We start from the raw sequence: 21,972 nt of genomic DNA, 5'->3' as shown, positions 1-21,972 counted from the left end.
AGCGTTCATTGTATCTAACCACACTTATTGAGCAGATAAACAAAAATCTAATTTTGTTAGATATTTTCTTAATAGAAGGATCCATACCCATATCTTTATCTTTATAAAGTAGAGGAATATAAAGAAAGAGGAGGAAATAAGTGCTAAAAGTACAAAATACCATTCCTAAATTACGTAAAGAGACCACTATTCAACTAAGTTAGTACCCATCATTCGGTTCATTCCATAAACGAAAAAGTAACCTCAAAATATAAAAGTAAAAAGGAAAAATGAAGAAAATGATGTCAATTAAGATGAGCACTGATATTAGTAAATCAATAATATGTATGTTTAGAAACTTATAGATATCAATATGTCTAAATTGAAAAAAAGATTACAAATAAACAGTACTAGTCGTAGTAAATAAACCAAATTTGAAGAAATCAAATATTTAAATCTCATATAGGAATAATACAATGAAATGATCCATATATCATTTTATCATCATTTTTTGTTTCAGTTCGAAAAAATAAAATAAAACCGTTACATTCAAGTGGATAATCTCAAAACTTTTTATGAGGAGTGTGGACTTTACTTCATTCTTTTGGCATATGCTATCTTTTATGGTTTGTCTTATTATAAATTTATAATTTTTAAAGTAGGTTTCTTTAGATTTTGGCGTTTTCCAATTTTCTACAACTGTCTATTTCTCATTATTATTTTATTTACAACTTACGACTTTAGAACTTCGACCAAGACAAGGGACTTCTTCTCAAAACATTTCTTGAACATCCGAATAAATATTAAATTCTCTATATTTCATAATGATCGAGGTATATGTGCTGAAATATTAAAAAACAAGGACAATATTCACTGGTCTATATTCAAATAACTCGTCTGGTATAACTCTTTTTCAAATCAACACTAGTATTCGTCATTGTAGCTGTAACGTATATAAATTATAATTTATTTTTATGTTATTCAAACTAAACTATCCACAGAGTAACTTTTTCCTATTAGAAAACGATTATAAGCATAGATATGATTCATTTCAAATGAACATGCTCCACCTATAATTCTAGCTAGGTGCAAAATTGTTGACATAGACGAATCAAAAGTCACACGTGTGGTTGCATGCACGTTGACTATATAATCTTCCATGCTTCTTAGTTTATTACAACGTTTTAATTGGTTGATTATATATTTTAATATTTGAAGGAGACTTTTGGAGTTTCTTAACTTTGACAATCTTAGTATAACTACGTATGAGAAACTCCATTTCATACAAACCAAACCAAAAAGTCACATTTTGATCAATTTCTTGCCGAGTGTTTTATTCGAGATGTTTTGAAAGACTTGCCGTGTAACATGTATCCTTTACTTACAGTTGCAGTTTTTGTCATAGGTTTCCTTCTATGCGAACTTTTTCATAATCAGTATATTTAACGTTGATGTCACATTATTCGACTATTAATAAAACTAATGAAACTAATTTAACAAAAAAAATTAACTACATATGCAGTACAATAAAAAACTGTTCATAAATCTTTTAATTCGTTAGCAATATAAATAGTGCACAAAAACTTAAACAAAATCAACTTTTTAAAACAATTTTTTTTTTGTAAATAATTAAATAATAAAAAACAGATTGAGTAATTGACAACCATATATTTTTTTCTAAATAGAAGAAACTTGTTTTTGAAGTATCTTTTATACGGTGAAGGGTGAACTAAAGTTCAATTATTGTTTTAATCTCTCTCTTTTTTTTTTATCAAAAACTATTGTTTTGATTGACTGCACGATTACCGAAATATAAATAGCTGGAAAAGTAAATAACTGCCACGTATAAAAATGAGAAGAAATCAAAATCAAGGGTATTTTGGCTTAGCGTGTGGTTAGCGTGTGTGTGTGAATGCCGATGTGGCATGTCATTTTTTTTAAGTAGAAAAACTTATCTAAATTATGTATGTATAAATAACATAATTCTAGGATATTTAACTTAGTAAACTGCGTTTTAAAGAAAACGTTAACTAGATCATGTGGGTGTTTATGATTCCACGTTTGCTCTTCTGAGAAGAAACAAATTAAATGTTTTAATTTGGTTTGCATCCCAGCAAGAAACATATCAAATTAAGATTAGTTTAATACTTGCTTCATTAGACAAAACACGTTATTACTTATAAGTTATACTACTAACATTAATCAAAATTATTGGTATTTGATTTTGTCAACAAATTATTGTTGATCTTTAGCCTTTACACATTTATTTTTATATATGGATTTGATTCAAACTTTTGGGTTAGTTCTTATCTCATTTAATCCAATCAGATCTCGGTTTGTTTTTATGTTTTACTTTTTGACTCGATTTATTATTTTTCATGATTTTTTTTTGTTCTACATCACAGCAAAGATGAGATACATATCTTGTTAAGCATGATATATGTATAACTATGCAGTATACTTTTTGTTTATGCATATACATTAACAACTGTGTAAAGGATTTTATCATTTTAAGTTGTTCTTATCCCTTTAGTTTATATTTGAGGGAAGAAGAAAATCACTTTCATATGTTTGATTTCTATTTTTGTACATACTACCTAATTTCACCATTTATGCATGATAATTGCTATATATGCTAGAAAAACAGGGAAAATTCAATTAACCTAACAAAATTGGAAAAGTTCATAAATCAGATAAAGCAGCGAGCATCGCATTCAAAACAATACGTTAGGCTGTGCGTACTGTTTTATTAATTTTAATTTCTTTACAAAAATTGAAGATAAATAACTCAAAAACAAAAAACAGAAGTGAATTTACAGTCTCATGATCTTATTTTACATTATATATACGAATATGCATTATGCTATAGTTCTTCTATTCAAGTTTTCTCGAAATTTTTCACTCAGAAAAAGGATACAATAAACTAGGACTATAGTATGATGATTGCGTCATCAGCCGCATCTGGGCTTACGTGGATATGGTTAGGACAAAAGTAAAACTAACCAATCAGATGTCATCCCAGAGGACACAGCTGTCTCATTTGGGTCCACTTCTCTAACAAAACTTCTTCAATTATTCACACACAATACAATGACACATATAAACAATTTAAATAATTTATTAAATATTGAAACGGAAATTTTGTGTTCATACTTAGGTTCTTACTATGTTATTGTATTTTTTGGAAAAGCTTGAGGACTATTTCTCATAAGTATATAAATTTTTTGTACTCAAAATTTCGGATTCAATCCCTAGAAATACATTTATCAAACAAATCCAATTTGAGTTTTATTTACAAATACAAATTTGCAATTTAATATGACATGGGTCTCAGACTTTACAAAATAATAAAGTCTAGATACTACGAACTCGTTCGTAATTAGCAATATATATATATATATATATATATATTTTTCCACTTAGCAATCTTTGTTTTGAATGTATAAACAATGAAGCCTTTACATAAAAAGTCTAATTAGACATAAATAATGCATTTAATATTAGGAGAATATATAGACTACGTGCACAAAACGACCAAAATTGAGTAAGATATTAATAAGAAATATATAAATTATATATTCAAGTTTCTGTTCATAAAACATGCTTGAGTTTCGATGACGATATTTGCTAGTTTCTCCATAAAGTTCTAATAAGTTTTTTAAAAAGGTTCTTTTATTTGGTTGAAGATATTAATACTAACTGATTTTATTTACTTTTTATCCACTACTTGACACTATTTTGGATCTTTTCCTCCGGTCTACTTTACAGAAAATAATATTCTATATTTTTCATAAATATTTCAATCTCAATTTTCTTTAAAAAATTATACATTCAAGCACTAAACGACAGAACTCTACACACCATAAATTGCCCTCAAAACCTGCTCTACGAAAAATTTCAATCTTTGGCTCACTTCTTTGTTTATCTCATAGCTCTTCACCAAAACCAATATTTTCTCCTTTGTTGTTCTTTCTTTTCTATCAAAACTTTCTACTTAAAATATCATTCCTTTAAACAATGATAAGCAAGGATCCAAGATCGAGTTTACCTCCAGGGTTTCGATTTCATCCAACAGATGAAGAACTCATTCTCCATTACCTAAGGAAGAAAGTTTCCTCTTCCCCAGTCCCGCTTTCGATTATCGCCGATGTCGATATCTACAAATCCGATCCATGGGATTTACCAGGTAACTAACCAATATATTTTCCCTTTTATCTTTGTATATATATATTCTACTTTTTATAAGTGATATAACTATGTTTATATATTTGTATCATCAGCTAAGGCTCCATTTGGGGAGAAAGAGTGGTATTTTTTCAGTCCGAGGGATAGGAAATATCCAAACGGAGCAAGACCAAACAGAGCAGCTGCGTCTGGATATTGGAAAGCAACCGGAACAGATAAATTGATTGCGGTACCAAATGGTGAAGGGTTTCATGAAAACATTGGTATAAAAAAAGCTCTTGTGTTTTATAGAGGAAAGCCTCCAAAAGGTGTTAAAACCAATTGGATCATGCATGAATATCGTCTTGCCGATTCATTATCTCCCAAAAGAATTAACTCTTCTAGGAGCGGTGGTAGCGAAGTTAATAATAATTTTGGAGATAGGAATTCTAAAGAATATTCGATGAGAGTAAGTTTTTGCTACTACTAAAGATATAGACTATTATTATGGTGATTTCAGTTTCAAAATTTGTATTTTTGGTATCGCCAACTATTTTAACCGGAAGGCATAAACCGGTTATTAGAGGGCTGGAATAAACCATTATTTATCTCTTTGGTTTTCACAATCGCCACTTACTTTGATTGTTTTATTATTTTGCCCCAATACTTATGGTTTTTATATTCCTTAATTTCATGCAGCTGGATGATTGGGTTCTTTGCCGGATTTACAAGAAATCACACGCTTCATTGTCATCACCTGATGTTGCTTTGGTCACAAGCAATCAAGAGCATGAGGAAAATGACAACGAACCATTCGTAGACCGCGGAACCTTTTTGCCAAATTTGCAAAATGATCAACCCCTTAAACGCCAGAAGTCTTCTTGTTCGTTCTCAAACTTACTAGACGCTACAGATTTGACGTTTCTCGCAAATTTTCTAAACGAAACCCCGGAAAATCGTTCTGAATCAGATTTTTCTTTCATGATTGGCAATTTCTCTAATCCTGACATTTACGGAAACCATTACTTGGATCAGAAGTTACCGCAGTTGAGCTCTCCCACTTCAGAGACAAGCGGCATCGGAAGCAAAAGAGAGAGAGTGGATTTTGCGGAAGAAACGATAAACGCTTCGAAGAAGATGATGAACACATATAGTTACAATAATAGTATAGATCAAATGGATCATAGTATGATGCAACAACCTAGTTTCCTGAACCAGGAACTCATGATGAGTTCTCACCTTCAATATCAAGGCTAGAGAGAATATTAATTTGAAAACCTAATCACGAATTAGGGATCATTCGGTATGTGATTGAAAAGTAGGAGTCGTTGTTAGTAATTTACCAAACTATTGTGGGAAAAAAAGAAGGAAAGATATTTATTTTATAGAATATTATGGTTCAATTTCTCTTCTTCTCATTTTCTTTAAAACAATTTTTCATATTATAAAGTTTCGTAACGATACTATAATTAAATGATAATAATAAAGATTAGTACAATTTAGTTGGACGGTTTACGATTGCGCGGTCTCGTAAATCCACGTGGAGACTAATCCCAGTTATTCTCTATTTCGTAGCCCTAGAAAGATCATCTTCATAGTAGTTACTTACTTGCACACAACGAATTGGTGAGTCATCCGTTTTTTGTTTTGTCGTCAATTGGTGAATCATCTTATTCGGCTTTGTATCATGCTAACTCACAAGTGTGAAAGATAAATAAATGGACATAAACGGCTCATTTAATATAAAGGCCCATTTAGTATCAAAGCCCATTTAGCATCAAACAAGTCGGTTATCTTATCTAGAATGATTCTAAACCGCGTTGTGGTGGAATCTGGTGTGAATCCATTGTGCTTAGTACACTAAACAAGTCGGTTATCGTTATTTAGTAACAATTAACACGTATCTATTATTATCATACCGCGTTAATCAGTTTATTATTTTGGTGTATGTTAAAACTCCAAGGGATATTTCGTAAAAATTAGTATACTCATTTTATTTTTTTCGTAAAGGTATACTCACAACTATATGTTAATCTTATTTATATACTCAGAAGTACTGTTTTTTCTTTGAAACTTTAGATAATTAACAAAAAAAATGTAAGTATGTAACAATAGAGTAATCTTTAAAATTATATATTTTGTTTTGCAAATTACGATGAATCAGTTATAACTACTACTAGTGAGCTTAAAATTTCGAGAAAATTTGCATTTCATTTAGATACTTTTCCAGAAATAGTACATGACAAGAGATTTCTTAAGTTGATGATTGCTAAGAGCACCATTATTGATAGTTGCTTAGGTTAATTCTTAGAAAAGTTTGGTTATGAATTTAATGTTTTTAATCATATATTTGTTAAGAGAGTCTCTTATATAAGAGACAAATTGAAGTTTTCTTAGTCTTTGTTTCAGAAATTTTAAAATTAATTCATAAAAAATTCTAAGAACTAAGTTAAGAGTAATCTAAGACACTAGCAATAATGATGCTCTAAGGCTTCTTAGGGAAGCCAGACTTTGTGTTTCATTTCTTTCTGCATTATTGTGGGATCATTTAGACACGTACGTTGAAATTCTACGGTAGAATATGGTAGCAACCCCAAATTATATCTCCATCATAGTAACGACAGCTAATTATAAGCACATATTTTTTCGAAGAGAATCTTATGGGTTCCTTTCACAACACAAAGTTTTTATCCTCATCCGATTCACAAATTTGGTCGAAATTCTATCCGAACAATTGTCTGAACTTTCTCGTAAGTCTTCATTTTTGTATGCAAAATTCATTATTAAAACCAGTTATTTTATTTTTAAAAAATCCCCTCTAAATTTCGATCCAAATGTTTGTGTGTGTCTGTTTTGTAACGACGGAGCAATTTCACCGAACCTTGATAAAGTCGTTTGTAATAGTAGTATTCGCTTAATCTACAATTTGTTTTAAGTCATCTTGACGACTTTGATTCATTAACAAAATATCAAATTAACTAAATAAACTAGTAGTATTAATTAATCTTTCATAGGTGCTGAAAATTCAAGAACGAAACACAAATTACGTGATGACGTGAGTACTATTTCTATTACTGCCATCATTCGCTATTTTTTTTGTTTGTTTTTCTTTTTCACTTTCTCTTTCATGTTAACGTTAATTATAGTTTTGTAAAATCATATATACAGACAAAACAAACGAGACTATGCTTACGACATCATCATATGTTGGTTGGAAAAAGCATATGTAAATTAAAGTTCACACTGATTAAAAAGATTACACATACATTAGCTGCTGCTGCACTCAGTAAAATATTAATACTTCAGTTTTTTAAATGAATAGAAAGTTTATAAATGATGTGTTTGGAGATTATAGAAAACTTTATAATTAGTTTTGAGAGACTGTCCAATCTTTCGTGGCAGATTCTAAATACTGTGCAACACTAAATTTTGAGAACAGTCCAACGCTTAACTCCTCTATGTTAAGAAAATATGCTTCTTCTTTTTTTTTGTAATTTTTAGAAACGAATTAAGACAAATTAAATTAAATAAATTTTGTCTGAGGCTGATTAAAAATATTATCTTGAATATCGAGGTGACGCGAGCCGGCCAAATCGTTACTATTTTTTTTCTAAAATTCAATGATATATACACCAAATGGGTATACTAGTGTCCAAAACTAGAGATTTGTTCGATTTATTAATTAGCTTTATTGAGAAGTCCATCTGATTATATAGTATACGGCCCCCTCAAGCCAAAATAAAATAAAATTATATGACCCCTTAGTGCATGATACTAATTATTTCAGTCAATAGGTATACGTGGACCTCTTGATACATTTTGATCTTATATATAAATTTTGAAGATTAGTGAGTATACTGTCCAGCTAATTAATAAGTGTATAGTATAAATGTTCTGAGACCAACATAATTGTAAATCACTAAAAACAACAATAGAAGCCACATATATAATCTTTCGATTAATTATATATATATATATATATATATATATATATATGTTTCCAACACCTTGTCTCTACCGCTTATCTTTGTACATTGAACTCAGATTATTGTTTGGATATTAAAAACTCCAATATTTATGGGATAAATAAATATGGCTACTTGATGGTTAGGTTAGGCCAATAATTTAGAATGGCACCAATAGCCAATAGTAATGTTGACATCCTAAATAAATAGTTGCAGATGCAACTGAAATAATCTGCCTTAGATTTAAGAAAGATATAATTGAAGTCTATATTTTATTTAGCTATATATACTATATAGTTATAATAAGTCGACCCACTTGATTCCGAAGGCTACAATACTACTACTTAAATTAATATTTAGTGGGATTAACTTACAAGATTTCCAATACACACATAAATATTAAACTTTTAAATCCACATATATCTGCGTAATTGTGTATAAGTGGTGGTAGCCATTACTTTGAAAAAGGGTGAATGACATCATCATCATCATCATCATCATCATCATCATCATCATCATCATCATCACAGCATAAAATTTATAATTAATGGAAGCTGCTGATGATAATCAAATAGCTCAAACAGAATGTGTTACTTTTGTGATTTTGTAATGGTTCCAAGTTTTATTTTGTCATGCTTTTCGTATAGTCTAATTAAAAATAACTTTAAAACTGATTTGCAGATGAGGACAGTGAGTTTGTATGTTAATGTTATTGACAGTTAAAAGGCCTGGGCTGGGTCCACATACCCCAATAAGGGAGATGATGATGATGCCATAATTTACGTCAGATTACGTCATTCAATCCTTCGCTTTAAAGTATTGCTTTTTGAAGCAAAAGTCAACTTTCTTAAACTACAGTATTAGAGCATTTCCATCGATTACAATTTTGAGAGTTTCTCTTTACTAAAATAATATAAATAATTCATAAAGGAGGAGAGAGAATAACATAACTAAAAATAATTAAAAAAACGTTTATGTAGAGAGAAATTTTGTAGTAATCATTGAGAAACTATTTGCATAAGTGACTGTTTATAATTAGATAATTGAAAAAATAAAAAAATAATTTAATTAGAAAATTAAGTTATAATAAAATATTACAATTTAACTCGCCAAAAATATACGAATTTAATACAAATATATAAATGGAGAAACTTCGGCTACATAAAAATAAGAACAGTGTACTTTTAAATTCTATAATCTCCACAACTTGCGGTCCACATTATTTTTTTGTAATATCAATTTTTATTTTTATACAGTTTTCTATTGATGGACATATACAATAATAAAGGTGATATTGGAACTTGTTTAGGAAGTCGATCGGTAAGAAAATAAAAAGTCGGTCAATAATATGAATAGACCAAATCGTGATTGCATTAGAAAGCAGGAGTTAATTGTTTTTGAAAATGATGAATTAAGTCGGTGAGTTGCTGCAAATACTATTATTGACTGACTTTTTCTATAATATCGGAAATAGTACAATTTAGGAGTTTAATTGTTAAAATACGTACATATGAATAATTAATTATGTTAATCTTCTTGCAGACCACCAGCTCGAACCATATGTGAGTTTTGAACATGATATTAGTTCAAATAATAAGGGATTCAGTAACTAAATTAAATTGAATTTTGATTACGATTATCAGTGCGTTCATCTAGTAAATCAAATAATATGATATTTTGGAAATTACTATCCATTATTTTTTATATGTAAATACCCAGACAATTGGAATGTAATGGACAATATAGACAAATAGACAGTTAAGTTAGTTGGAGTTTAGGCGTCATATCGTTGAAACTTTTTATATATAGCACCCAGAGAATTTTATTCTAATTTTTTTTAATAATTACCAACTATCTTTATTGGCACAAACCCCAACTAGTAGTCATCATATCCAGAAAACCCAACGTGTATTTTCGCTCATTAAATCCCCAACTTTTAATATACTCCCTTCGATAAATACTGAATTTATATTTATCGTATTGTTTGTTCAGTTTCATAGGCAATGAGCCAATGACTCGAAAGTCAGATAATTTATGAATTGTAGAAATTGTTGATAATAGGACTAAATTTTTAAAAATCTACAGCGGCAGTTTATAATTGACAATCATGTTTTTCATTTGAAATATGGACAGTCATCTGAGAATATTTTTGTGTTCAATCAGCACAAATATACAAATTTTAATCTATAATTTCAAAAATTAAATTAGGACGCTTTGATTTGGTATTTTTTCCTAGTTAATCTTTGCAGGCGGTGGTTTCTTTGACCTTTTTATTAAACACATGATTATGCCGACATTAATAAAAAAAAGAGAGAATATGTTCTTATTACGGTGAATTTACTCATTGAAACTATGACTTCAAAAATATAATATTATAATAAGTTATAGTATATATGTTCTTATTACTTATGGTATATATAAAAGTTAACATTGATATTTAACTCTGTTTAAATATAAGTATAATTTGATCATTGTGTTTTGACATAATATTTTTCTCCATTGATATGAATTCTAAAATAATAAACATATATTTATTTATATACCAATAATAAAATTGAAGATTACGTCACACTACCACCAATTGGTTGATAATTTACACTATTTTATTCCTTCAGCTTAACTGGTAAGGTTAAGAAACACACCACAAATGGTTGCTAAACTCTTAGGGTCGTTTGATAAATGTCTAATCAAGCTACAAAGTACGATCACATATATAATTTAGATTATATATATTATCCATTAAACCACATCCAAATAAATATCCGAACTGAGAACTCATTGAACCACACCCATAGGCATAGCTATATGTACTGCATATCAATTTTATGTGATCGATTTTATCATTTACTCTCGTATATAAACCTTCATAGAAACTTAAAATTTCAAGTTTAACAAAATGAACATTAACATACAAATTCTTTTGAGGTTTTCATTAGGGATTCCTTTCAGTAGGATAATAAAATTAAATAGTAATAAAATTTTAAAAGGGACATATTTTCAACAATATGGGTCCACATAACACGAAGAGGAGCCAAACCTTTTAACACTTTTGAGTGGTATATTTTCCTTCAAACGTTTTTTCTGCCATACGACTCTTTATTTTCTTTCCAAAAGAGGTTATTTTCAAAAGGTAGATGAAGGTCATGTGGCTATCGAACCCATTTTTTTCTGGTGGTTGGCTAAGGAACCCCATAAGATGACTATACTGACATAGTCCTATGTAATGTACAAGGAAAAAATAAACTAACCCTCATATGGAACATAAAATTATTCGACAGACGTGTCACCCTATGGATCTAAAATTTAATGGTAGGATCTAAAATCTAAAATATGAAAATTTGTGGAAAATTCCATAACCATCCCAATAAATTAATTGTTACATATAGCAATATTTTATTAATTAAAATACAGTTTTTATTTGACACTAAGAAGAAAAATAATATTTAGCTTATCTTGAATTATATATATAAATTGCTTATTACCCTGAATTTCATACAGATATGAGATATCATTTAAGATATTTTTGAGTGTTTTCTAATTGTGGGGCTTTTTCAACAAGTAAGGAAGTTGCTTAGAGCTTACGTGTCTCTTCTACATCACCAAAAAAATAAGAAAAAAACAAAACATAAAGAAAAGAAACATTATTGTTTTTTTTAGCTCTTATCTTCCTCTATATAAAGACATTTTTTTTCTACCTTCACATACTTTTATTTTCATTTCCTTTAACTGCATAGTTCTTCCTCAAATTGCTCATACCTTTGCTTCTCTTTCTTTCTTTATTCAACCTCTTATTTCTTCTTCAGCACCAACGTGTATCTGCAGTAAACACATATCCATCGATCGATCTCCTCAAAAAGTTATTGTTTTCTTGAAGGATTTTTCTTGTTCTTGATCAAGCATACATATATATAGATGGTGGAAGAAGGCGGCGTAGTTGTGAATCAAGGAGGAGATCAGGAGGTGGTGGATTTGCCTCCGGGGTTTCGGTTTCACCCTACTGATGAAGAGATAATAACTCACTACCTCAAAGAGAAGGTCTTCAACATCCGATTTACCGCGGCAGCGATTGGTCAAGCCGACCTCAACAAGAACGAGCCATGGGATCTACCAAGTAAGTCAAGTCAAGATCGTTTTTTATTTTGACCATTTCAAACATCATCATCGATCAAGATTCTGATTCTTGATTTGAGTGCAGAGATTGCAAAGATGGGGGAGAAGGAGTTTTACTTTTTCTGCCAGAGGGATCGGAAGTATCCGACCGGGATGAGGACGAACCGTGCGACCGTGTCTGGTTATTGGAAGGCGACCGGGAAGGACAAGGAGATCTTTAGAGGCAAAGGTTGTCTTGTTGGGATGAAGAAAACACTTGTTTTCTATACAGGAAGAGCTCCTAAAGGTGAAAAGACCAATTGGGTTATGCATGAATATCGTCTTGATGGAAAATATTCTTATCATAACCTCCCCAAAACCGCAAGGGTATGTCAAAGTTTACCACTCTTTTTGCAAAAATATGATTCGGTTTAATAAAATAGATCCGAGTTTGATGCATACAAAATTTGTTTGTTGAGAAATGTTTATCTATAGTTCGTTTTTTTTATATATGCCTTAGTTCAAGAATAATCCAAAACATGAAACTTAATTAGGAACTTAATTAATTAGTAATCTAAATGCTAAATTTTTTTTTGTTTGTGTGATGGTTATAGGATGAATGGGTGGTGTGTAGGGTTTTTCACAAGAACGCTCCTAGTACTACAATCACTACTACAAAACAACTCTCAAGGATTGATTCTCTTGATAACATTGATCATCTCTTAGACTTCTCATCTCTCCCTCCTCTCATAGATCCGGGTTTCTTGGGTCAACCCGGCCCAAGCTTCTCCGGTGCCCGTCAACAACACGATCTCAAACCTGTTCTCCACCATCCTACAACCGCACCAGTCGACAACACTTACCTTCCTACCCAAGCTCTCAATTTCCCTTACCACTCGGTCCATAATTCCGGATCTGATTTCGGCTACGGGGCAGGTTCAGGCAATAATAACAAAGGTATGATCAAGTTGGAGCATTCTCTTGTGAGTGTGTCTCAAGAAACCGGTTTGAGTTCCGATGTGAACACAACCGCAACGCCAGAGATATCTTCTTATCCAATGATGATGAATCCGGCAATGATGGATGGTAGCAAGTCAGCGTGTGATGGTCTTGATGACTTGATCTTCTGGGAAGATTTATATACTAGCTAAATTTGGGAAAAGGTTATTTGTTAATTGTGATTGAAGAGTGGCATATTGATTACTCGTCTAGTGTTTTTAATCGTGTAATTAGTTCGTATATAATATACATGTACATAAGATCATTAGGTTTATTAGGCATTGGACTTTAGTTCGGTGATTGCTTACCTAGTTTTTAGCTTGAGAAAAAAGGCTGTCATTGGGGTTATGTTTCTTTGTGATTAACTTGTACATATATACATTTAAATTATTCGTATGGTTTATTTCGTTTAAATTAGTCTCTCATTAATCTTCTAATGAAATGCAATAACACATATATATGTATACTTAATGGTCACCGATTCTTGGTCAACATTAACAAGACAAGATAGTGATTAATTAGTGAATCTTTTGTCATTTATATATCAAACTCTTTTTCTAATGCCGGGGTCTTTTCTATGAGTTGGGAAATTCCGGTTCGAAACGCGAGACTCCTGCATGCTCATGCATAGTATGGTTCCTTTGTAAAATCTCAAGTAACGAGCAATAAGTTATACTATATCACTTCTCGAGCAATAACTATAAGTAATATGAAAATTTGGCATCTCAGTATCTTAGGTTATGTTGTTAACTTGTTATTAATTTGTACGATTACGTTTTTTTTGTTTTTTTCATTCAGTACATAAAATGGAAAATATTGACCTATATAATCTGAATAAAATGAACACAGCTCACGAAACATGTGATTTGTTCCCTGAATCTGAAGCCTTTTCATATGGCTAATAAATTAGTTTATTAAGACACAAATTAATTAAATAACTTAAATTTTTGAGAAAGATTCTAAGTAAGGGCAGTAATTAAAGATGGGTTTCTTGTAAAAACAAACTCCAGATCCCTAAGCCTTCTGTCTTAAGAAGCTTAGTTATTACACTCAATGACATTACGTTTTCTTACTTAATTTTTCAACAAACATTATAGTATAAGCTTAATTAGTTTTTAAGAATTCACACGGAATATTAGTACTATAAGCTTAATTATATATTAGTAAACTCAGTGATTGCAAGAATTAAAAAAACAATATGCTCACTATAATGTAGATGCAGCTAATGGACTCATGATTGCAGTTTAATTACTAGAAATGTCAAATCAAATAGTATATAATTTCAAGTATAATGTTGAATACCAAACTCGATTTTTTTCTACATATCTTAAGCTAGTTCAACATCTTTAGAAAGACATTTTTATATAGTTCGTCTACTTTGAAAGATCACTCCAAAAGTAATGATAGAAAATGGATGATTATATTGATAATGCACATTATTATAAGAAACTTTCTATTTAAAGCAAAGCTTTAAGATGAATACTTGCAGCAAAGCTAACCGCTTCTTTCCATTTTTCGGTTTCTAGATGATTTGCTAATTTCCCATCTTTTCTTCTCTTTTTTCATTATACTATTACTATGTATGTAGTAGACCTACACCCACAAAAAATACATTTTAAATGCCTAAATTGTGCATGAAATAAATGGACGGTCTCACTCACCATTCACCAACCAATAATTTGCCTCGATCATATTAATTATTCCTCGGTAACGAAAATGTCAACCGGATCCAGCAACCTCGTTATCGGTGGCAGAAATTTCTTTGCGTTAATTGGTTTTCAGTTTTTCGAATCAAGCTGCCGACAATAGAAAATAAGCCCATGGGCTTTTATGAGCCCATATAAAATGACTTTCCCATGTATTTTAAAATAGTATATAATTGAAATTTTGAGGGTAAGATCACAATTAATAAAAGTTTCATTAGTGTTGTTGATTAAAATAAATAAATGATTAAAATTATTGATTCGTATCTTTCATGTCAAATCTTTAAAGATTAAAAATATGATTAGCTTGATTAAAAGAAGAAAATATTAACGAAGTAAAACAAAATTATTGATTCGTCTCTCAGATAATATTTAAAAATGTCGGAAACTTTTAAATAATGCGATAAAAAAAAACAATTGTCTAAATCAATAAAACCCAACAAAAAATAAATTCTAAACTGTTGACAAAAATTAACTTTCTCAGAAATCCAAAATTGATCCCTCAAAAACATGAAACTTCAAAATTGACCACGTATCAAAACAAGAATATTCTACTCCACGTTCAAAATCTTGACAACAGAGGAGCCATCGATCTTGTGCAACGCCACAATCGAGTCTCCTGTCTTACATATTCCCTTCTTCTTCGCGAATTCAATGGCGAATTGAATCGTCTCCTCCGTCGAGTCCTTGTTCGAAGACCTAGCGGATGCTCCCGTCGCCATCACAGGAACAATTCCACGGTAGATCAAACCACGTCTTGCCACATGAGCCGCAGATTCAGAGCACGACCACTCGAAATCATCCGTACGAGTAATCTCCGGCACAATTACGGACAGAATCGGAACACTAGGCCTGTACTTGGCCACAAGCTCCACCGTGTAACCTCCCTTGGTTAGAACGACAATCGCAGCCGCACAAAGACTCCTCGCCGTCGAAACGGCTGAAGCGGCCAAGCTCTCAATAGGAGATAAAGGCAACGAAACGATATCTTGAATCTTCTTGTGCATTGTGTCGTAATCGATGAAATCCTCTGCTTCCTTACAGATTCTTGACATTGTTAGCACGGCGGTTTCAGGGTGAGCTCCGGCGGCGGTTTCTCCACTGAGCATGACGCAATCAGTGCCGTCAAGGACAGCGTTAGCTACATCGGTGGCTTCTGCTCTAGTTGGACGAGGAGATTTGGTCATTGACTCAAGCATCTGTGTGGCTGTGACGATTGGCTTCCCAAGAGCATTAGCCTTCTGAATCATCATCTTCTGAGCAAGAAACATCTTTTCAATCGGAATCTCCATTCCTAAATCACCTCTAGCCACCATGAATGCATCAGAATATTCCAGAATCTTGTCAAAATTCATCACTCCTTCTTGATTCTCCACCTGTAATGAGCATCACAAAGTTAGTATATAACTAAGAAATCAAATTTCACTTAAAAAAAAAAAATGTGTTCTGTTTTTTAACTCTTACCTTTGACATGAGCATGATACTCTTTGCGTTCTCTCCAAGCAACTTCCTGACCTCGACCAGATCAGATCCTTTACGAACAAAGGAAAGAGCGATGATATCGATCTTATTCGGAACTCCCCATTGGAGAATATCCTCTTGATCCTTCTCTGTGAGTGTTGGAAGATCAACTACGATTCCAGGGAGGTTCACGTTCTTTCTTTCTCCAAGAACTGCAGAGTTCTCGCAACGGGCACGAACAAGACCGAGATTCTTGTCACAAGACAAGACGGTAAGAGAGATTGTACCGTCGGAACAGAGAATCACGTCACCGGACTTGAGATCTTCAGCAAGTTTCTTGTAACTCATTGAGATTGTGTTTGAATCTCCTTCCATGGTGTAATCAGTTGAGATTGTAATCTCTTGACCTTGAATTAGCTCAACCGGTTTGCCTTCTTTGAGAAACCCGGTTCGGATCTCAGGACCCTATAAACCAGAAAAGATTAAACCGAGTTAGATTATGTCCCTAGACCCTAATAGAATCTTAAAACAACATAAGGAGAAGTTGAAAAGACGGTTCAAAATTAGGTTACCTTGGTGTCGAGCATGACGGCACAGGGAATACAAGTGTTCTCCATGGCGGTTCTGAGATTGTCAAGAGTTTCTTGATGGTATGAGTGAGAACCATGGGAGAAGTTGAACCGGGCTACGTTCATACCGGCTTTGAGAAGCTTCTCAACCATCTCAACCGATCTCGAAGCCGGTCCGAGAGTACAGACGATCTTCGTCTTTGACTTGAGGGATCCATTGTTTGTTTGTCCAGCAAGTAACTTCTCCATTGTGAAAAAAACTTTAAAAACGAAGAGAAAAGATTTAAAGACTTTTGAGAAGAGAAGATCGAGAGCTCGTTAGGTTTATGATTCTGATGATTAGGGTCACGTATCTAGGTATATATAAAAAATAAATTCCCTTGTTTACATTATAGAAAAAGGAAAAGGACACAACTTACTTTTTTGTATTGTCTTAATTATTATCGTTCTTGTGTATCAAGTAAATAATTTCTTCTTTTTTTCATTATAAAAACAATTAGGAAACAGAATTTTTTGGAAATACTACTTTGTTACCGTTTTGGAAACAAATTAATGTTAAACATGAAAAATGGAATATTTTCTTATTGGCATTTAATGATGTTCTTGTATCTCAAGAATCAAAAAGTAAACCGTCAAAAAGAGATTACGAAACAAGCAAACTAAAAAAGCTTAACAAATATTATTACCACGTAATAAAAAATCTTTAATAAAAAGTACGGGATAATAAAACTAGTTGTTTCTTAACAAGTTTACAAAATTAGCACCGAGATACACAGTAAATTTCACGACGTCTGCTTGCCATATTATAGGTTGAAGCTTGTTTAGCACTAAATTTGAATTCGTAATACAGATTAATCTGTGTCTAATCACGTTTCTGCATTAAGTTTTGTATACCCTCAAAAGTGTCAAGTGGCAAACCTGGATCTTCAGACAATTTGATCTCTCATTTTGTCCAAAGGAAACAAAGTTGAATCTTTATACACATGGAAAGAGCAAGAGAAGAGAGCTGTGTAACATCTACAAAGGAGAAATGGTAGAGGAATTGTGCAATTGGTTCTTATCTTGCCCTTGTGGTGGCTGAGATGAATGAACAGCCGCATGATAAGACGACGATGCAAGCTGTGCTAAAGCCGGTACAGCGCCACCTGCGACCAAGTCCGCATAAAAATTAACACCAAACAAAGACATATAACTTTAAGCTAATAAAGACGAGTAAAACAACAACTACGTTCACAAGCTGAAAGTTGTCTAGATGAGTATTGAAAAGGAGGAGGATGGAATAAACCTGCAAGTCCAGCACAGGCTGATGAAACAACTATCACAGGTGGAGCCTGCAAACCATACATCAAATACAATCATCACGCAAGCTCTTTTACTACCATTTAAGTATGTAATGAGAAAAGATGTAACAGAGAATTCTATATTCTTAGTTGATAACTTACACCAACAAGAAAATGCAACCACATGGGTCCTTTGATCCACTTGCGTACAATCGGCATTACTGCATCAAAATCAAGAACCACACTATCAACAACACAACAACCCAAAGAGAGATTCTGAATGTTTTTCAAGCAAGTTCCAAACTTTAAACTGTTGTTTCCTCTATTCTGACTTAAAAAACATATCACACCACAAAAAGAATGTCGATTGTTTCAGCATTAACCACACAAATCGAGCATCACATTCACCCCGACCTTTTCTTAGAACAGGTTGCATATATATTTTACCCTCTTAAGTCATTAAAAGAAGAAACAATCAATGATGGGACACCAATTCACAAGAAGATACCAACACAAAGAAATCAATCAGTGAGAGATTAAAAGAAATACCATGGTGAAACCCAATGAAAGCACTTGCAGTACCACCAACAGCTGATCCAATCTAATTAATCAATAACAAATCATAAATGACTAATAACCATTTGATCCAAGCAAAAAAACAGAAACTTGTTCTGAGCAACTATTAGCCTTAGCAAGGTATAGTGTAAAAGAGTCGATTTTTAGCACCAAAATACAAAATTTCGTCAAGAGAGACATCAATTGTTTTGGGTTCTAACTTACCATAGAGAAGCTATCCCTGATAAACGGAGCCACAGTCCATTCGTTGGTTTCCTGAAAATAAATTCGGCGACAAATACAAATTTCACTAAAACAAAACAATAGGAGAAAAAGTAGACATCAATCAACAACATGAATTTTGTGGTATATACCAGATTTTTCGTAAGAGGGCCTGCGCAGTGATGACATCTGGATCCGATCTCCTTTCCTGAATCCGCCATTGTTGCAGACATTAAAAGATCATAAAACGAGAATTATTTATGGATTTTTCTTCTCCTTCTTTCTGAGTGTTTCGTACTTCGTAGGTTGTTGGTTCGTTGTACGTCTCCTCTGTTCGACAACACAGACGTCTGATCATCTGTGGCTGAGTCTACTTTAATTGTATATTCAGCCAATAAATTACTGCCACGTAATTAATATCGATCCGTTAACGAGACGGGACCGGTTTAGTCGTAAGTGGGCATCAAAACCCGGTGCGGTTCGTTTTTTCTTTTTCTTGTCGGCGGTTCGCTTTTTCTTTTTTGTCGGCCCAATATGTTTTATAAAAGCCCAAATGGGCAGATATTCGGTACAGAAGATGGCCAAAAGTTAGCCCACTAATTGCAAAACACAAGATAAGAGAACAAAACAGAGACACGTTGCAACGTGGGATATTGAGAGAAGAAGAAGGTTTCGGCGGTTCGCTTTTTCAATTTAGAGACTTTCAGGCTTTTTTTTTTGGTCAATTAAAAACTCTACGTTCAGGTGGAAATTGATGCAAAAAAAAGTTTATAAACACATTTTTGCAAAAAGTTAAAAGTTTTTGCTTAACCAAGTTATATTTGGAATCTTTCTTCCCCATTTTCTATGGAGTTAAAAAACATAAAGAAACGAACAAAATATTGAACCGAAAAAACAAAAATTAAACAAACCACTCGCGGCTAAAGACAATCAAACTTTAATGTTACAACTTACAACAGAAAAATGATTTCTGCCAAATGAAGTTGATTTATATAAGTAAGTTTTATTTTTTGTTTGTGATATAGAAATATAGAATTATAGATCATAAGTAACTAACGGTGAACAACAAAGACATTGATGTTAACAAATAATGAAACAAGACTAGCTATAAGTGGAAAGAAAACGAACCTCTCATATAGTTTTTTTTTCTTTCCGTTGTCTATTTCTTTATTTTTTTTTCGGGTTAAGATGAATAACAAAGATTCTTGACTTGAGAATGCGACTCACCTTTTTCATTATTATTTTCTTCTGAGTTTTTGATTCTCATATTCTCATTCTGAAGAATCATCACTTTCTTCTTTCCTTTTTAAAAATCAATATAAATTGATGAGCAAAAGAATGTAATTCCGTGGGTATTTTTTCCGGCGAATGTAGCCCACGTGTTTAAGTATGCTTCCTACGCGAGAGCTTCGAAGCATCATTAGCAAAGTTAGTCGTAAACAAGAACAAGAATCTGCTAAATGAATGTACAAGGAAGAACATTCAGTCTCTATCACTCCCTCTCTCACTCTATCTCTTTCTTTTCACTTACAACAGTGACCTTTCGAATGGTTAAAAGATAAACAAACAAAAAAAGAGAGGGTAACTATTATCAAGAACTAAGAACTAATTGTCTCTGTAATATTTACAAAATTAACAGAAACTTAGGTAAAAAAATTATAAAGTATAACCTTGAGAAACATTTTACAATGATCCCTTTCGATTTTACTCCAAGAAATAGGCCCTGCAACAAAAGTGCATAAAAGTGAAACAATATCAAGAATTGTCTCTAAATTCTGAAATCTTGATTGGATTATGAACTACTTCACTCTGTAACCATACAAAGGCGCTGTAATAAAACAGATAATTTGGTAAGAAGGAAAGAATGTTTATGAGAAGAGTGCGTTTGATGAGATTCATTCAAGTAGACTTTTAAAGAACTTGCAACACACAAAATGGAAAGCATATTCTCACCCACATGGAGATGAAACTATTTTGGTAATATGCTCTCATACTTTTAACTCAAAGATTATGATAGGTTCTTTCTTCCCGAAACCGAATAAAGTGTTTTGAGAAATCACAACCATGAGAGATCGCCTAAAAAGTTTGGTTCGGTATAAAATAAATGCAAAGATATCATTCAAGAGAACATTATATTTGTTTTTTATACCTTATGAACAATAGACCATATCAAAGCACTCATTAAGCAAATGTGGGACTCAAAAAACTGGATATATTCTCATTTGCACATACAGTAGTAATAGCCTACACAAGTACAACATTTGGCAGACCTTATTCTATTGAAGATGAGATGCCTTGACAGTAGTATGCACGCATAAACTATTCGACAACTCGAAAACTGAAGACATCATCGAAATAGTTGCATGAAATATACAGTGTGAGAAAGTTGCCAAGCAATAGATGCAGTAATGTTTCACTTCTATAAATGAATGAAAATATAGACACACTCACATGGACCGGAGAGATAATTGTTATTAGATGAGACAGGAAAGGCTACAAACATAATAAAACAGAGGCATGGAGGGGCCAAAGGTTTTGTGCTAATCAAAGAATGTTAAGAAAAAATGGGACCCTCCAGTAATTTTATAGTGTGTAGAGAGAATAAGTACTAAACTTGTTGAAGGAGGGACAGTATGAAAATATTCTTTATCATCTTTCAAAAGCAAAACAATATGGTTACAACAAAAAAACTTTCACTTGTTTGCTATCTCAAACTAAAGGCTTCTTTGAAGGACTAGGTCAAAAGTGTATCATCATCTTGCACTCCAAACATAGCAAAATAAACCCCTATTAATATCATCAATATCAGCTGACTAAAAGTCTTGATATAAATCATTAGACTCATAATGTACCTAGAGACCGAAAATGACTCCATGAATAAGGAAGAAAAACAATCCAGACAACTGAAAAGCATTGGGAATATTCCAAGAGAGATAGAGGTTATTAGTGTTGTGACTATGAAAATATCAAAGAATAAGAAAAGTTA

General features: G+C 32.2%; 4 protein-coding genes and 1 long non-coding RNA gene across 6 annotated transcripts; 2 read left to right on the top strand and 3 right to left on the bottom strand.

Moving 5' to 3' along the window:
• Positions 1-3,738: 3,738 nt before the first annotated feature.
• Positions 3,739-5,673, top strand: NAC047 (NAC domain containing protein 47). Of its 2 annotated transcripts, none has more exons than NM_111278.4 (3): positions 3,739-4,165; positions 4,260-4,612; positions 4,843-5,673. In NM_111278.4, the coding sequence occupies exons 1-3, from the start codon at positions 3,997-3,999 to the stop codon at positions 5,398-5,400; spliced, it is 1,080 nt and encodes a 359-aa protein (NP_187057.2). In that variant the 5' UTR covers positions 3,739-3,996; the 3' UTR covers positions 5,401-5,673. The 2 variants fall into 2 exon arrangements, with proteins under 2 accessions (NP_187057.2, NP_001118568.1); NM_001125096.1 differs by having other exon boundaries at positions 3,870-4,165; positions 4,260-4,564; positions 4,843-5,447.
• Positions 5,674-11,776: 6,103 nt separating this feature from the next.
• On the top strand, positions 11,777-13,613 carry NAC046 (NAC domain containing protein 46). Its single transcript, NM_111277.2, has 3 exons — positions 11,777-12,219; positions 12,304-12,584; positions 12,812-13,613. The coding sequence occupies exons 1-3, from the start codon at positions 12,021-12,023 to the stop codon at positions 13,346-13,348; spliced, it is 1,017 nt and encodes a 338-aa protein (NP_187056.1). The 5' UTR covers positions 11,777-12,020; the 3' UTR covers positions 13,349-13,613.
• Positions 13,614-15,364: 1,751 nt separating this feature from the next.
• AT3G04050 (Pyruvate kinase family protein) lies at positions 15,365-17,320 on the bottom strand. The gene is made up of 3 exons (NM_111276.2): positions 16,933-17,320; positions 16,364-16,825; positions 15,365-16,275 (listed from the first exon to the last, which is right to left on the bottom strand). Exons 1-3 carry the CDS (start codon positions 17,176-17,178, stop codon positions 15,451-15,453), a joined length of 1,533 nt encoding a protein of 510 aa, NP_187055.1. The 5' UTR covers positions 17,179-17,320; the 3' UTR covers positions 15,365-15,450.
• Positions 17,321-17,528: 208 nt separating this feature from the next.
• AT3G04040 (uncharacterized protein) lies at positions 17,529-19,333 on the bottom strand. The gene is made up of 6 exons (NM_111275.4): positions 19,139-19,333; positions 18,990-19,040; positions 18,759-18,810; positions 18,372-18,430; positions 18,215-18,260; positions 17,529-18,074 (listed from the first exon to the last, which is right to left on the bottom strand). The coding sequence occupies exons 1-6, from the start codon at positions 19,217-19,219 to the stop codon at positions 17,947-17,949; spliced, it is 417 nt and encodes a 138-aa protein (NP_187054.3). The 5' UTR covers positions 19,220-19,333; the 3' UTR covers positions 17,529-17,946.
• Positions 19,334-21,314: 1,981 nt separating this feature from the next.
• On the bottom strand, positions 21,315-21,795 carry AT3G01385. Its single transcript, NR_140829.1, has one exon. It is a non-coding gene; the product is annotated as an other RNA (long non-coding RNA).
• Between the last annotated feature and the right edge of the window lie 177 nt (positions 21,796-21,972).

This window comes from Arabidopsis thaliana, chromosome 3 (assembly GCF_000001735.4).
Source record: "Arabidopsis thaliana chromosome 3, partial sequence".
Classification (NCBI taxonomy): Eukaryota; Viridiplantae; Streptophyta; class Magnoliopsida; order Brassicales; family Brassicaceae; genus Arabidopsis; species Arabidopsis thaliana.
Note: the sequence above shows the minus strand (reverse complement) of the source record. Positions and strands in the feature narration are given on the sequence as shown.